General features: G+C 36.2%; 1 protein-coding gene across 3 annotated transcripts in view; it reads right to left on the bottom strand.

Annotated features, from left to right (window-relative positions):
• The window catches only part of TRDN (triadin), a 222,549-nt gene that overhangs the window by 141,914 nt on the left and 63,932 nt on the right, over positions 1 to 16,703 (bottom strand). For all 3 annotated transcript variants that reach the window (XM_041469826.1, XM_041469828.1, XM_041469827.1), the window contains exons 7-12: positions 15,668 to 15,724; positions 12,880 to 12,939; positions 11,465 to 11,524; positions 9,056 to 9,115; positions 7,527 to 7,724; positions 2,813 to 2,872 (exon numbers count right to left, since the gene is read on the bottom strand). In XM_041469826.1, coding sequence (XP_041325760.1) covers positions 2,813 to 2,872; positions 7,527 to 7,724; positions 9,056 to 9,115; positions 11,465 to 11,524; positions 12,880 to 12,939; positions 15,668 to 15,724 — 495 coding nt within the window. The remainder of the gene's footprint in view (positions 1 to 2,812; positions 2,873 to 7,526; positions 7,725 to 9,055; positions 9,116 to 11,464; positions 11,525 to 12,879; positions 12,940 to 15,667; positions 15,725 to 16,703) is intronic.

Here is a 16,703-nt window from a genome sequence, read left to right on the forward strand (position 1 = left end):
TAGCTAAGACTGCATTGTCTTGATGAAATATTAAGCAGGTGAAGAATATTTCAGCTTCATTTGTTAAAATCAACATAAGAGCATTAACTGACCTCCTACAGTGTGTGACTAACAAAATGCATTATTTGATATATTTTAAGAAATGTATTTATTAATGAAACCTAAGGAACTGAGTTTTGCTTTTAATGTTAATTTTTTGAGCACTATAAAATGCCATATTAAGTGAACTACTTTTCTATAAATTCTTGCTTAATATTTATATTTTAAAAAATCCCTAATCTTATAGTAGTGTATATGATTTTTTTTTTATAATAGAAACATTGCAAAAGTTCTTTGTAAGAAAAAATGCTGAATGATATTACTAATAGTGACATTATAAATTTTGCCTAAGGAATCAGAAATTCATGTTTGATGAAATCAACCACAGAAAATCCCAATATGTCTATGCAAAGGAATTTTCTACGATAACATTTTTTTCTCCTTCACAAATGGTAATGTTGTGATTGATATAAATTATTCCTTGTTTGAAAAAAGTGCAGCGTCAAGGTGACTGTAATTTAATTCCCCTGCTGATTTGCACTCAGAACTCTTTGTTTTGACAAAGTTCTTTACCATAAAATATATAGACAGATAAAAGGATAAAATATACCAGATTGTAAATCTAATTGGATATTAGGGTTATTAAAGGGTGTTTTCCCCACATTTATGTATTCAGTAAAATGAATTACAGTAATACCTCTGTTCACAAAAAGACAGTGTAAAATGAGCACTTTGCCTGAGAAAGACAGTAACAAACTAATCGAGTACTGTTTGGTGGCACTCTTCTCAATGATTTCCATAAATCAAGGCTGATCATACCTGACCTCTACTTTGCTTCTCAGAAACACTGAGTAGTGTTTCTGGAGTCTGGCTGTTCCAGCATTGCTTTTCATAGCTGGTGGGTTCAATGAAGCTTGTTTTCAAGGCAATACTTTTTTGTTTTTTTCCCCCTCCCACAAAAACACATTTGGCTTCAGCACAACAACCATCTGCAACATTTAACTTCAGGGCTCAACAAGTGACTTGAGAGGTCAAAAAGCAGTCACTTTACAGGCAGAGCCCCAGGTGGACTTTGGGAGATGTTAAGGGGTAGTTCTTTTCCACTTCACCTAAAAATTAGATTATTAAAGATACTTTAAGACTTATTTCCACTTTTTGGAGCCTAAACCTATCACCCTAGTTTTTCATTCACTTGCAAGGCCATCTGATCACCTTAATGGTGACACCTTAATGTCTTTCAGCTCTTTAATCTGTGGTTTCTAACCACAAGTCTGTCATAGCACACTGGTATGACACAAGACAAAAACTGGAAGAGAAGAGTCATGTCTTTTATCTTCTGAAATTCAAGTCACTACACACTTCATTCTTTATTTCACTGCTCCCCTTCATGGATTTCCCAGTTTCCTTGTAGCTGGAAAAGTAAACACTGAAAAAACCCAAACTGTCCCTTCTTACAACACATCTGCTTTGCCTCAGGGGAGGGTCAAACAGGCCAGGGAGCCTTCTGGGAAAAAAGGGCTTTTTTGTTGCTGCTCGTAAATGTCAGGAGAACTGTAAAAAAGATCTTGAAGATCTCCATGAAAGATATTTCATGGAGAAATTTCTTATGTGAATTGTTGATGGTACAGCTGTGTAAATCCGGAAACTAGGTCATTCACATTGGTACAGGGTGTTATTTTTTAAATCAAAGCATGACAGAGTCTCTGGAAGTTTTGCCTAATTATTCTCCCCCTCTGAGCCTAAAGCAGTCCCTCTGTTTATAACTGGGTGTCTTTAGATGTCCTAGAGGAGATGCAGTACTTTGCTCTCTTTTAATGGAACCCTCTCCCTACTGAATCCCAAGCTTGTTCATTTTCTCTCCACAAAAATCTGTGTCCTCTCTCTATCCCCTTTGCGAGAGCCTTTCTTTCTCAGCTGCACCCTTAGGATTTACCAGCTCTGTCTGAGCCTGGGCATATCAAGAGAGGATGTAAGCCACAAGGCAGAGATAAGAAAAAAAAAAAAATCAACCAATTCAGGGGTGGACCAGTGGAGAGTTTGTTGAGCAAATAACTGAACAAACAAAGCTGGTAATGTTCAGAGTGTCCTTAAATATTCTCTCCTTAACTCTTTTCATGAATATTATTGCTTTGCATTCCTAGGGTTATGTCTCTTTACAGTATGTCTAGACTTCAGCAGGAAGAGTATTTATTAAATAAGGTCAGGGTCGAATAACTTAATATTATGAGATGATGCTCAGTCATCATCAGTAGCTCTATCTTCTTTTTTTGGTGAGGAATTAGGTGTCTGTGTTAGAACAGATTAGCATGGAGATGTGAGAAGAGAGAAGATAAAGCACAGAAATGGTGGATCAGCTAAGGTATTTTAAATACTAACAACAATGGAAGTTCTATTTTTGAAGCATTTTGGAGTTAAGCCTTGCTATTTGTGGAGAAAAAAACCTAATAAACCAAATAATAAGCTATTAACAATAAGCTCCTTCCTCCTGTGTCTCAGCCAAAAGAAGCATGGAAAATTTCAGCAATTTCTGCAGCCTTCCATTGACTCTACTTTTAACATAAACTTGATTTAAATTCATGCATTGTAGACAGAAAATTAGAAGCTTTAAGAAAACAGCCATTAGCTCTTATGCTTTATTAAAATTATTTGCACACTCTTTGTTGCTCTTGTGAGACCTTTCAATAATAAAAAACCACACTTTTAATACATAAAGGAGCAAAAACTTGCAGGGAAACAGAATATTAGAACAGAGTTCAATGATATAGGAAAGTACCTGGATAAAAATCCCCTTGTGCAAACATGTCAATCACATAGCGACAGAATGCATATTGATCTAACAGAGCAAAAAGGAAAAGAAGAGTAATGAAGAAAATGAATTTAGAATGTCATTTGTACTTAACAGTGAAGATAAAGTTTGGCAGTGCAAAGACATCTCAGTAGCTTTTTCATAGGTAGTCTTACTTACTATATATTTGTGGTTTTTTTCCTGACCTTCAAGTGGTGCATATGTTTAGAAAGTGACAATTTGTTGTCCAGATCTAATTCAAAACCTCTAGCCAAGAAGTGCAGAGTTGCCAGTGTCCCAGAGCTACCACTTCTTTTGCTCGGCCAGCTTTTCTTGGCATATATCCTAACCCCTTACACAAGTACTGTGCAAAATGCTGCCTGGCCACAGGTCTCATAGAATTTTCATCATTCATGAAGACCAATTTCACAGAAAGCTGATAGAAAATTTAATAAAAGGTTTTGTATCACTGTATTTTGTTAATATGTTTTTACCCATAAAACAAATATGTATATTTAGTGAATTGTCATAAAAAGAGAACTTTGTGTAATTACACTCCTGCAGCAACAAGATTTTTCTACAGAATTCTACTGTTTCACTACAGAATAATTCACCAAACACTAATTTTTACAAATACATATGTATATATTAAATTTGTGTGTTTTTTCTTAAAACTACACTATTCAGAAATTAAGGTTTCTGAATTTAAGTAAAATGCTGATTCCAGAAGTGTTGATTGTCTATTGATTTCTCCTGTACATAAGCAGAGCTGAAGAGCTTAATAAAATTTCCTAACATTAAGAATGATGAGGAAAAGTTATCAGCTTTAACTGAGCACAAAAGAAGTTCAATATTGCTGTATTCTTCAAGAAAAAAAAATCTTGTTGCCCCAATGGAGTCTAATGGGCCTTTGCTATGAAAGCTAATGTTGATGTCTAAATGCCAGGTGTGGTTAGCTAAGTCAGTTCTCAGTTGTCCTTGAGTGAAGCATACTCATCCATGTGTCCAAGACTCTTCTAGCACAGGTCCTACACTGTAGAAGTTCCATCTCTTCCTCTCTCTACCTCCTGTGGCATCTCTGTCCTACTCACTTACAAAGCCACTTGCTTTCCCTGTTGCCAACTCCAAAATAAAATGATGTGGCTTTGGACTAATTAAAGTTGTTAAAATGGCACTGCTCTTACATGTAAATGCAAACTGTAATTCCCAAGTATGTGACACTTGTTATATAATTGACTTTCATGCATAGGTCACTGCTACATCAGTATCATTTGATGCTGAGGCATTTGTGTGACTGCTGCTCTGTCATGTTGGCTGATACAGCAGTCCTTGGATGAAGAGCTACTGCTTTCAAGTCATTATTTCCTATGCAGATGTAGAAATTAGGAAAAGGTTTACCAACTCAACAAATATCCAAACAATTTTTCTAGTTGATAGAAGCCTAGGCAGCTGCTTTGTGTTAGTGAGATGGCAAGGTCCATCCTAGTAAGGATTGTAGAGCCTGGGGCAAAACTTTCAGCAGTACTCAGGGCAGTGGCTGTAAACATTGCCTTTAAAACCTCTAATGAATATTCATAATAATTTTTACTTTCATATTTGGGAATTCAAATTTATCATTCTGGCTGACTCCAACTTTGCATTCCTTTCTTAAGGCTATGGTATCTGCCCTAAGTCTAGATGATACTTCTAAAAAGTCCCCCAAAAACGTGTTTGAGAAAACACATACAGATCTGTTTTCTCAAGCACACCTAAAGCTACAGAAACCAGCAAAGTGTTTGCACTGAGTTTGACACTGTTGCAATAGTGCCTCAGAGAATATTTATAAATAAAATGGAGCAATGCCAACACTTTAGCCCAGAAAGCTAATGGCAGGGCACAGTTCTTGCACAAAACCCTTCTTTTCTTAGTTCTCTTTTGCCAAAACAAGCTGCCCCTATCCTTGTTGCCTGTTGGGAAGATTTCCATCTAGAGCATTGTAGAAAAGACTGCTAGAGGATACGGAACAAAACTAAAACTATGGCAGGGGACAACACACTACATGGACAGACCCAGGGCAGAGCGCAAGCCTGTGCTGGTTCTATCTGAGTTGTGATATAGACATAGCCTGAGGCCCTAGAATCACACCATTTCATTGATATTAAACTAATCTATTCTTTAAACTATTCTTCTGGTTTATTGATTTTGCTAATCTGCTTTTTGTTGTTGTTGTGGGGCCTTTTTTTTTGAGTTTGTTTTGTTTTGTGGAAATGTAATTTCAAAATTACATTCAAATTTTTTAAAAAGCCTTAATCTTGATTGTACCTCAGAAATAAGATTTTGTATCAATTTCTCCTCATATCTTTAGCAACTCTACTTAAAAAAATGAGATGTATAAAAGAAATTGAAAGCAGAATGTAAAACTCTCAATAACAAAAATATAACTTCCATATGGTATAGCAAGGTGCACTATAACATCCTATTTAAGTTCATAGGAATGCTACCAATCAGTAAAGATTGAAATCTAAGGAATTTTAAATTAATATGATTTTTCAAGTGTCTCTTCATGGCTAAAACTCCATTTTAATCTAAAGTCCCTTATTAAAAGGAGAATTTCACACTTTAGTTTTCACCTATAACTCTGTAATGATGGCACAAATATTCATATAAGTACTAAAAGATCACATCAAAATTTTGGACTAGATTCTTAATGATAAAAATACTCATAGATGTTTTTGTCATTGGACTTAATGTGATTTACCCAGGAAGATGACCTGTCTTTTTTAATTTTAATTTCAGTATGAAATGATGCAACAACTCTTTTGTGATCACTGCTATATTTTTTACATTGTTTCAGATAAGCTGGCAGAGCTACTCCCTCGAGCAAGTAAAAGTAAAGATTGCAGGATCAAGAAATCTCTGCAAAACTGCATTGATTTTAAAATTATGTTCACCTTGGGTCACAGTGGGACTGAAATCTAAAAATGAATTTTTTTATAGTGTCCAGCTGGGCAGCAATGGTTTATGGTGGGAAAAGGAAGCACAACAGTAGGAAATGCAGCTTTCACCAGATATGCGTAACCCTGTCTCCAGTGATAAAGGCAGTTGAAGAGGCTCCTTCCTTCCTCCACTCCATCTGCTTATTCTCATTTTCACCTGCTGGGATTCCAGGCACAGTTGCTGGGTCACACTCCAAAGCAGACTTGCAAAGTGGTCTGTTAATGTTTGATGTCAAGATGGATCATTTAGCTAATATTTATCAGCTTAAGTTTTTGGGAATGCCACAAAAAAAACCCCAACAAACAAAAAAGCCACCATGATTCTATTGGTCTCTGTAATCTTTGATCCCTACTTAAAATATTTTGTTGTCATCTGAACAGCATTTCTTTTTGAGGGCTTTATCCTGAACAGTATGGAGCAGACCCCACTGTGCACTGAAACTCTGCCAGAGCAAACAAAAAGTTGAAAGAGATTTTCACCTCCCAAGAGAACTGAACAATTTGCTGAACTTTGTCCTTGGTCACAGCAATCAGTGTGATAGATGCTGCTTTGATTCCATGCCTCAAAGGTCCCAATATTTCAAGTGAAGGACAAAATTAACTGGAATACAAATAAATGTTAAAAAGTACTAGTTCAGTGCACTATGCCTGTCAGAAAGTGGGCTATGTCTCATACTCTCTCAGTTTTCTAGAAAAGTATAATTTAGGCAACTCCTAAGGGGTCCAGAGCAATGGTTATGAAAGTCTGAGAGAATCAGATCAGGCAGACTCAGATATCCAGGCAGGGACAGCTTTTCTGATGTTCAGGCACAGCAATTTATCTGTGGTTAACAGCTGAAAGGATCAGACAGGTGCACTATGCAACACTGAGCTGCCTCTTTCACTGTCAGAATAATCCCGTGGCTGCAGTGTGGCAGCTCATACAGAAAGCCAGGTCCTGCTGCCTTCATTCATACAAAATTGTACTTAGTGCCATGGCAATGCCACAGGGAAATCAGGGAGCCAGTCTGTGCAACCTGGGAGTAGAAGAACCCAGGCTTACTCTGACAAAGTGGAGCACATAGTTAACACCTTGTTAACTATATGTTTTTGATGCACATTGATTCTTTGTTTCATGACTTAATTTCTTCCTCACACTAGAATAATAGCATTTCTTTTCTTTTTGGAAGAAATTTGGAAGCTGTTCACATTAAGTTATGTCAGGCATGTATGTCACTATGTTGTACAATACCTGACAACACGACTGCCTCGTACAATAGGATGTTAGATAAATTATTACATTCCCTTTACCCTGTTGCTACTTTCATTATGGTTACAGAGGACATACGCAGATGTAGAAACAAACCTAAATTCCCAATAGGTTATTGGACAGTCTGAATTTTCAAAAATAACTCTGGTTGCAATCTACTACATTAGATGCTACTGAGCAAATCCACAAAGTCTCAGACCTATCTGAAGAGAAATTGGTCCTTGCTAAAGAAGGATTTAAATTAAAATGAAATTTTAGCCATGACAAACTTCTAGAACCTTCTGATTATATACATTAAATATATTTTATTTTCTGTAATCATGTCCTAGCAGTGTGAGGTTCATGTGGAATTTATTTGTACTGCACTTTTGTTTTTCATGGGTGCACTTTGGTCCTTGACAGATTTAACTCCATTCTCTCTCTTTCTTCCCTAATACCTTTTTAGGATCTTCATCTGTTTCCTCCTCATTTTGTTTACCTTTCTTGTCCGATTTAGTTACAGTCTGAAGAGCTTTCTCCTCCTTAACTTTCGTTTTGGCCTTTATTAGCCCAGTTTCTGTTGTTTTTGTCTCTGCCTGCTTGACCTTCTCTGTCGTCGTCTTTGCTTCTCCTTTTCCATCCTTCACTTCCTTTTTAACTTTTGCTTCCACTTTAGTGCTCTTTACTTTCTTCTCCTCTGTAGGTAATAAAGAATAAGATTTCAGTGTCATTCTCTGCCCCCAACATAACACTCAGTGCCATTTACTTTATACTGCACTATTAATAATGAGCATTTCTTCATTATTAACAGCTTGGTAAGATCTGATGAAAACTATAATCCCCTCAAACTAGGCAGAATTAAACAGAAATATGAGATCCAAAGAGGTTTTATCTTCAGTGCTATACCACGAACTTGGCTGATGCTAAATATAACAGGATATACCAAATAATATTAAGTGTTCCTAACATGATAGGTTTAATGGTATAAACTAGGGAGAAAGATGTCGGTCATTAAGCAAACAAATATGGAGCAAACAAATATCTGTACAAGTTTAGACTTCAGATCTAAACTCTGTTGTAGACTGGAAAAATAGTGTGTGGTTATTTTAAAGGATTACTTTCATGAATTGATTCTAGATCTCAGTCCAAGAAGTTTTGAGTTTTTGAGTCTGACTCTACACCAGTTCTTGGGGCTGAAAGTGTCTGAGACCAATCCATGAGATGCCCTTCAGAAGAGTGAGGAGGCCTCTAAGGAGAATTACCATTGATACTGTAAATATCAGTACCTGAAGCTACACAGAACTTGGTGAGACCCAAAGCATTCTTTCTGCTTTTCTGTGTCAGCAACTTTTTTTCACCAGAGACATGCATGCTCCCACTATGTGTGTCTCTAGTTCACCCCAGTGGAAAATCCAATAGTAGTATATACTACCACTGGATATGTTTTAAATTAACCTGTTTTGTGCAAAGTTCATACTCCTGTTTTCTTCACAGATCTAAATGTCTCCATCTTTGAGGCAAAACTTGTATGCTACCAAATTTATGTTTTCTGTAAGGCTCTAGAATTCTATTTCTGTTAAATCACTGAGATAACTAAACTGATTTTATCAGTGTGTAAACTGGAATATCTAGCTATTGCAAACCAGAATTCAGACATTTATATAAGAGCATTACTGCTCCCAGACAAAACCAGGTATTGCTGGCTAATGGAGAATTGATTTCCTGAATTAGTTATAGTGAAAATGTATGCCAGATCACTTGCAGGTAGGCTTAGTTGTTTTTCAGTGAAATGGTGGTTCATACTTTTATTCTCAATTTGAAATTGCAACAGATTTTGAAAAGGATCAAGCATAGAATTAACCCCTAGATATTCTACAGACATTTTAATTCTAATTATATATTAATTTCATTTTAGTTTAATGTAGTTGATTTCTCACATACATTTGCAATCTCTGCTTGAATAAAATAAAGTTTATGCATTTCAATGTCAATTCAGCTTAAAAAACTGTAGTATAGATAAATAAATACCTTTTGGAGGAGGTTTCTTTTCAGCTTTTTCATGTCTTTCAGGTGCATCTTTTTGAGTTACTAGAAATGAGAACAACAAAATCTCACAAAGAACAAGAAAATATTGCCAAAACACAACATCATCACTGGAAATTTCACATTTCCTTATGGTTCCTCTTTTTCAGTTTTCAAAATTGTTTTCAGATTCTTACAGTGGGTTAAAAAACTTCAAAATATCTGTTGAGGTTCCCTTACCAGAAGACAAGTGAGTCACACAGACCTGAAGATTCCTAGGGAACGTTTTTACTGCATATTCCAGACGAAACAAACTTGCTCATGTCAAGTGCTGAGCAGACACGGACTTGGCCTTGTGCTACAGCCAACAGGAAGCATGTGGCTGCATTTGTCTTACACAAAGGTGTTTTTCTTAGCTTGGGCTCATTGTCGACAAACACAGCCATAAGTCTGGTGTTCACTTCAGAGCTCAGCTTGAGTGAGTTCATGTCTGCATAAGATACACTGTGTAAACACACGCACACACACGACTGTGTTCCAGAAAGGCTGCCAAAATTTTATGCAGACCTCTATCTTTGCCCTCCTGGTCACCATCCAGACAGAATACCAGAACAAACCAGCCTTGAGAGTTAATTATGCTTCTTTCAACTGATAACTACATAATGGCAATCCTCTCTAACAGAATTCCATCCTGGAATTCCAGCCTGTATGAGACATGATTGATATTTAGACTTGGTTTTATTTTTTTAAGATGTTTTTAGATGATGTGTTTAAAAAACACTCATATCACTGAGGCTTTCTGGAGCTTTTATCAGAGTCTGAAGAATTACCTTGAGTCTTTGTAATGAGCATGAAGAAAACCTGCTGACTGTGTGGGAAGTAGCCACACAGTTTTCAGTATGTCCATTCCCCAGAGCTGGCCAGAATCTGAACAGTTTCATTTCCTAGGGACTGCAAGTGGTTGAAGCAGCCCCTCAGCACTGCTGGTAGCTAATCCAGTTTAGAGCAGACCCCTGAGAAAAGGGAGGTGGGCCTGGCAATGGAAAGCTCATCAACACAGTGCTGGCAAAAATGCACCTTTGGACATGCTGAGGAAAACTGTCCTCATGCCCTGATGCCACGGGGGTTCACGGCAGGGAAACAACCCAAGAGAGGGCAGCATGGCTATGTCACACTGCAGCCACAAAGCTCTGCAGCTACAGTGTCCAAATTCTTCATAAAATTTTCCAGCCAGTGACTGGAGTCATGGCTGTTATTAAACACATTAAGGCTCTGAGTGATTATTTGGTTAGCTAGCAGAAGATAAATGGGTAAAGTGGCTGGCTGCTTATTAGGACTATCTCAGTGATTCTTGGAAGTTATTTGCTTTTCAAATCAACACAGACACTATGGGCATTTATTTTCTCAGGCTTACTTCAGCATGATTTCATTTTATGAAAAAAATTCCCACACTTTTAAGCTATCCACTGAAAGTAGAAAAAAATGAACAATATCCCTGTAAAAGGGAAACTGGACAATGGCTACCCTTCAAAGGGCTTTAAGGCTTTAAGTCTTTATTCTGCTTCCTTTCTTTCTTTTTTCCTCCACTTTTACTTTCTGTTTTGCATTTCTCCTATGGCCAACTCAAAAAAAAGGGCAATTTGTATATTTGTATCCATGTTGTCTGAATGTATGGAGAAATATCTAACCTCAGAGGAAAACATTCAAATGCCAAGCAATAATAAATGTTAGTCTTTAAAAAATGGCATAATAGGGGAAGGTGATTGGATTTTTAAATTTCCCTGTCCAAACCATAACCAAAGATGGAATTATCAGTCAAAAGAATAGTGAAAATCACCCCTCACACACCCATGATATTGCTTCAGAATATATATGATAATTATTAGATATGTAAATCTCAACCAAAGCCACTGCTTCCATAGAAGACTGTGCAAATCATATACTGAAATTAAAATATTATTGAAAAAAATAAAGGCAAGAAAGTGAAATTCTATTTTTGGGTATGATGGAAGACCCAGATTGAGGGATAGTAAATACTCTTGCATTAGGTCTGCATCAGGTTGAAAACTAATACACAAGAGAAAACCTTATTTGCAGGCAAATTACTGAATCCCTTTGTGGAGAAAAAGACATCATGGTATGCAAAGAAAATAGCATATGTTTTGTACTTTAGCTGTGTAAGAATGATTTGCAATAAACTCTGTGCATCGAAACAGGAGAGCAAAGCAAAAAAAAAAAAATATGCTGAGCAAGACTTCATTAGGGCTGATCAAGACCTGCTCAAGCAAAAGAGACAACACCCAGAAAGTGTTCAACATGAACTAGAAGAGCTTTGTACTTTAAATACTTATCTCCACACTCTCCCAGGATGTCAAGCACTGAAACTGTACAACTTTTAATAATGATCCTCCATACCTTTAGGTAGCACTTTCTTTTCTTGTTTTTCTGGCTTTTCAGGTTTCTCTTTGTGAACAGCTAGAAATAAAACCAATAATCTTAATGGTCATTAAAAAAAAAAAAAGTTGCATTTGAATGAGAAAAAGGGTCAAGAAACACAAGTAGGCACCATGGTCATGCATGCAAAGAATGAGACAGATTGATTCAGCTGCTGCTGTTTGTTGTTGATGCCAAAACATGGAATTGGAACTTTCAAAAACTCATCTGGCGTCACTGTGGTCTTTGCCATTGGCTGGAGGAGCAGCAGCCTTTCTAGGGCCAGTAATCCCACGAAAGAAGATAGTCAAGAAGAGTCATACTTATGTATATTGGGGTTTTTTTATTTCTTTAATATATTTATATCCTGTAATTTATTGCTTTATTTTGGTTTATGGTTATTTTTTTAGCTTTCTTGTTTAGTACTTTGGTTAGTTCCTGAAGGATTTTCTGAACTCCACAGAACAACTAACAGTTTTTCCAGCTATGAATGATTAAGCACTATAATTAATTACAAACCTAATTGCAGTGACATTATAACTAATGTTCTTTGGGGGCTTTTTGTTTGCTTTTAATTTCCACCTTACAAATTGAAATTAACTGCTCTGTAGTTCCTAGATTTCTGGCTCAGGTTTCAGAATACACCCGAGTGGTGCGGTAGTTATTGAGTAGTGGGTAATCTGAAACATTCTCCTCTGTGGGTTCTGATTGGCTAAATTTTTGGGATTAAAGTGTGCACATCACACTTGGATGTGAAGAACTGGGGTATGCATGGGCTGATGTGCCCTCAGGTGATCTACAGGGATCATGTGTGGGAAAACACGCAGTTCCCTATTTGAGTACAGTGTGTGAGATTATCCTAGGAACACAAAAATGTATGCACGAGCATGGAGCTGGTATTAAAAGACTTGGGGAAGATAAAACAGTGCTAGATAGTTATTTACTGCAAGTAACTACTGAAAGAACTGGTCCTGGCCTACTCAGTGGCTATGCAATGGCCCTATGCAGTATTTTATTTAAAATGCTTTTTTTTCCACATGGCCTTCCTGATTACCTCTGTGAAAGGACTGTCAGGTGCCTTTTTCTTGGATGACCATAGTCTCTTAGCAACCATTCTTATTGCAAGTGTTGGAAATACTCAGTGATTATCATAAGATTACACTAATCCAGAGTACAAAATATATTATCTCCTTCCCCAGAGACCCCAAAACAACAAAAAACATGCAGAAGGAATATTAAATGCTACTTAGTGTGTAAGACTGCAAACTTTTTTATTATTTCATTCTTTTTATTCATAATATTTTATAACTTTTTTTCTCAATTCAAAGGGATACATAAGTGGAAATTGAATAGAGAATTAGCTTTAGGGTACCTTCTAATGTAAAATAAATAATTACCTGCATGCCTTTCCTTTTTTTCAGGTTTTTCTTGCCTTTCCAGTTTGTCTTTACTTGTCACTAAGAAAGAAAGAGTTATATATATATATATATATATATATATATATATATAAAAAGAAAAAGAAAAAAAAAGTGGGAAAAATTAAGAATTTAAAACATTTTCACCAAGATAAGCCTTAGGATACTAAGTGGCAGAGTGTGCTACTGCTGAGCTGCCCCGTGCATATTTTTACAGTGTACATCATACTGCAGGGGTGAGAGCAGCCAGCTCTGGCTAACGAGTTACTGCCATGGTAACATGCCTCAGCTGTTTTCTTCATAATATCATCTCTTGCAATTGTCTGTCAGTTCCAGAAGAATTCCAGAAAACTGTCAGTTACTAAGGCACAGCTCACAGTAAATGCTGCTGCCCGTGATAGGAAGAGGACTTCACCTTGGCCACCCCATACTCTGTCAGACATAGGTTGTAAAAACCCTGGAATCAATCTCAAAGCAGAAGAGAATCACATGTGCAAATGATACATCTGTGACTTGCCAGCTGGCTTGAAATGGATAACCAGTAATGGATATGGATGGTTAGTAATGGATACAGATAGCTAGTCATGGACACCAGCTGAGATCAGTCCCTGGCAATGACGATCCCAGAACCATAATTAGATATCCAGTATGTGCAAAGTAAAACTAACATGATGACAGTGGAAACTGCATTATGCTACCCACTCATTCACAGAACATTTTCCACTCACTTTTCTTAGGATTTTACACCATAATATTCCAGAAAATGAAAAATAATCATGTGGGTTTTAGAGCACTTCTGAAAGAACAGCTGCGAAAATGCAAGCTTAGCTTAAGTCTAACTCCTGTGCAGATTTCATCCAAGTTTAGTAAAACTCCTTTTGTCTAACACGAGGAGATAAGAAACTTCTTTTACAGTACCATGAATTCCATATGTAACTGGATGCAAAAGAAGAGTGGTTGGCAATATTCAGGCTTCCACATTTTTAAGCAGTATAGTGATAAAATACTTGAGAATGTGGCTGACATCTCTGACTGAGACACTGCTAAGTGACTGAGACACTTCTAATTACTGTCTGTGTCATTAAATAACTTTCTTAAAGTTCATCCCAGAAGTTGATTATAGATTAGAATAGGATGCTATTTATACCCTCCATTATCTCGATCTTGAAAAGGCAATGTATTTAATGTAGAAAATAAGCAGCAAAAATACAGGGATGCAGTCTCTACAGTCTCCCAGTCACAGTATAATGAAATGGACCTTAGAAAGGCACACATTCATAGTTTTAGTTTTGAAATTTAATGTACAGCCTGAAAATAATGTTTATTAGCACTGTGAGTACAGGGAATCTCTATACACAGTAGTGTTTCCGTAGCAGTTTTGGCAATAGTTCACTAAATAAAACTAATAGTTCACTTCAAGAAAAAATACCACTAGGTAGACAGAATATTAATAGGATTTATGGCAAGCTAAGGCAGTATAATTGTAATTTTTTTTTTCCACTGGCTATCTGAGTTTGGCTGGGATAATATTTTTCTTGTCTTTTTCTTGTTCTAAGAAACTTAAATATTGTTCTCCTGTGAAATCAAGTTGAAGAGTTCCACAGGTTTTCCACATTATAACAGAAGTCTTAAAGATAAATTAATGTTTTAATATGGGACATTATTGCTTTTGCTTTGTCATTTTTCCAAACCCCAGAAAAAATTTCCCATGTTATCACCGTTCTATTTTCTACTAATATTCATTCTAAGAGACACCTTAATTTATATGCCTGCCATTAACTTCTAAAATCAGTCTTGTTAGCTCAAAGCACTTTGAATTGCTTATATGAAATGGAAAAGCTCCAATCAGAGACTGTTAGAAAGGCATTGTCAAACACAGCTTTCAGGAGGTTCACCTTCACTTGAGTTCTTGGCCTGAATAAGTCTGCTGTGGCTGGATATTTGGTCTTCCCTTTCCTTTTTTTGGTAATTTATTATGATCATTGGCCTGTTTGTTCTTCCAGAATATTTTTCTTCCTCCAGCCCAAGATTTCATTAGCCATAAGTTAGTGCAAAGGACATATTCTCAGAAGAATTCAGTGTTTTGATAAGTATGTGCACTCCACCAAAATTCCATTTTGCTAAAGTATCCTCACAAAAAGTAAACTAGATGGTGGCTATTGTAACCCAGAGCTAACTCATGAGTTGTGGGTGGAGAGTCAGCAGTATCCCGATTCTGACTCCTACAACAGATATAATTTCTTGTTGGCATACACCACCAGGAAATCATTAAATTCTCTCTAAAATCTCTCCACAGTGTCTCTGAAATTAATCTGGAGGAATTATTTTGTCCTTTTTTTCTTTGTTTTTTTTTTTTTTCCTTTTTGTCTCTATTTTAAGAAGATTTCCAAAGCAGAATGTCTACATGGACCATTTCCATTATGTTATAATTTACTAGTTACATTTTGGTGCAAAATATTCTCAAGGGCAAATAATATTCTTGGATTTATTCAAGAAGAATATAAAGGACACCAATTTGTGCTCTAGGTACTTTTTACATAACTTACTAGTAAAGACTTAATAATTAATATATGAATGTAATTTCAGTTTTCTGTACAGTGATGAATTCAAATTGTTTTTAAAAACCTCATTCTCCTTCCAGTTGTCTTTCACAACACCTCCTCCGCCCTTAAATATTATTGGGATCTACAAGAACAGTCTAAGAGTCATAGATTAGACTATTTTGAATCATTGATAAAAAGACAAGGAATATGAAAAGTTGAATACATACCTTTTGGGGGTTCCTTCCTCTCAATTTTTTCTTGTTTTTCAGGTTTGTCTCTGTGTGCTGTTACAAATAATAAACAAATAAATAAACCCCAGCTCACAATAAATATGTAATCTAAATGTGTTAAGCACACTTATTATCTCATGAAAGTGATAAAGGAAAAGCATTCATAAACCCAAATAATGGATTTTAGCTCTGAGTCACAGGTACTTGATGATGTATAGACCTTCTGATTGTCAACATTTAATTCTAGGTCCAAGAGAAATATTTTCCTTGAATAAATCTTCAGATATCAGACTATATTTTTCTGAAAGAAGTGATTATTCAGCAACCTCAATCTAATCTGTCCTTTCTCTTTTGGTCCCATTACACAACCACCCTAACTCGCAGATTTCTGACAGAGGAATTTATTTTCAGCCCTTGACAGCATTGCTTTCTATTCTTAACAAAAAAATGGCCAGCATATTGCTTTCTATGCTATTTTTTTCTTTATTTTTAGCTGTCACTTCCGTCACAGGATGGATTAACAAGAAAACATCTCTTTTAATCAGAGTGTAACCTCAGGAAGAGCAGCTGTTCAAAACACAGCCGTCTCCATGTCCGGCAAGAGGCGGGCAAACACGAGTCCTTATAGACTCTCTTGTCCACCTAGGTCTCAGACCATCTTTTGAAGTGGTTCAATCCCACATACTAATGATTTTATTCTTAATAAATCCATACTTCTAAAAGAGTAGCATTTCATAATTTCAAGGAAATATAATTTTCTTTTTTGTACCCAGGTTTCTGGGAAAAAGTAAAACAAATTCTGATTAGAAGACAGTGAGCTTTATAAACAAGCACATTATGCTTTTGTGTCCATTCATTTAACCAGCTTTGCAGAGAATGCCACTTCACAATTGTGCAAGCATTTTTTTGCTGGCTGAGTGTTTCCACATTAAAAAGCATGTTGCAGTCATTAAGAAAAATCATTCAGAACATTCAGTAAATTCGTTATGTCTTATGTGTGTTTGGATTATCCAAAATTCATTTTCAGTCATAA

The sequence above is a fragment of the Pyrgilauda ruficollis genome, unplaced genomic scaffold, assembly GCF_017590135.1.
Source record: "Pyrgilauda ruficollis isolate IOZ18807 unplaced genomic scaffold, ASM1759013v1 scaffold24, whole genome shotgun sequence".
NCBI classification, from domain to species: Eukaryota; Metazoa; Chordata; class Aves; order Passeriformes; family Passeridae; genus Pyrgilauda; species Pyrgilauda ruficollis.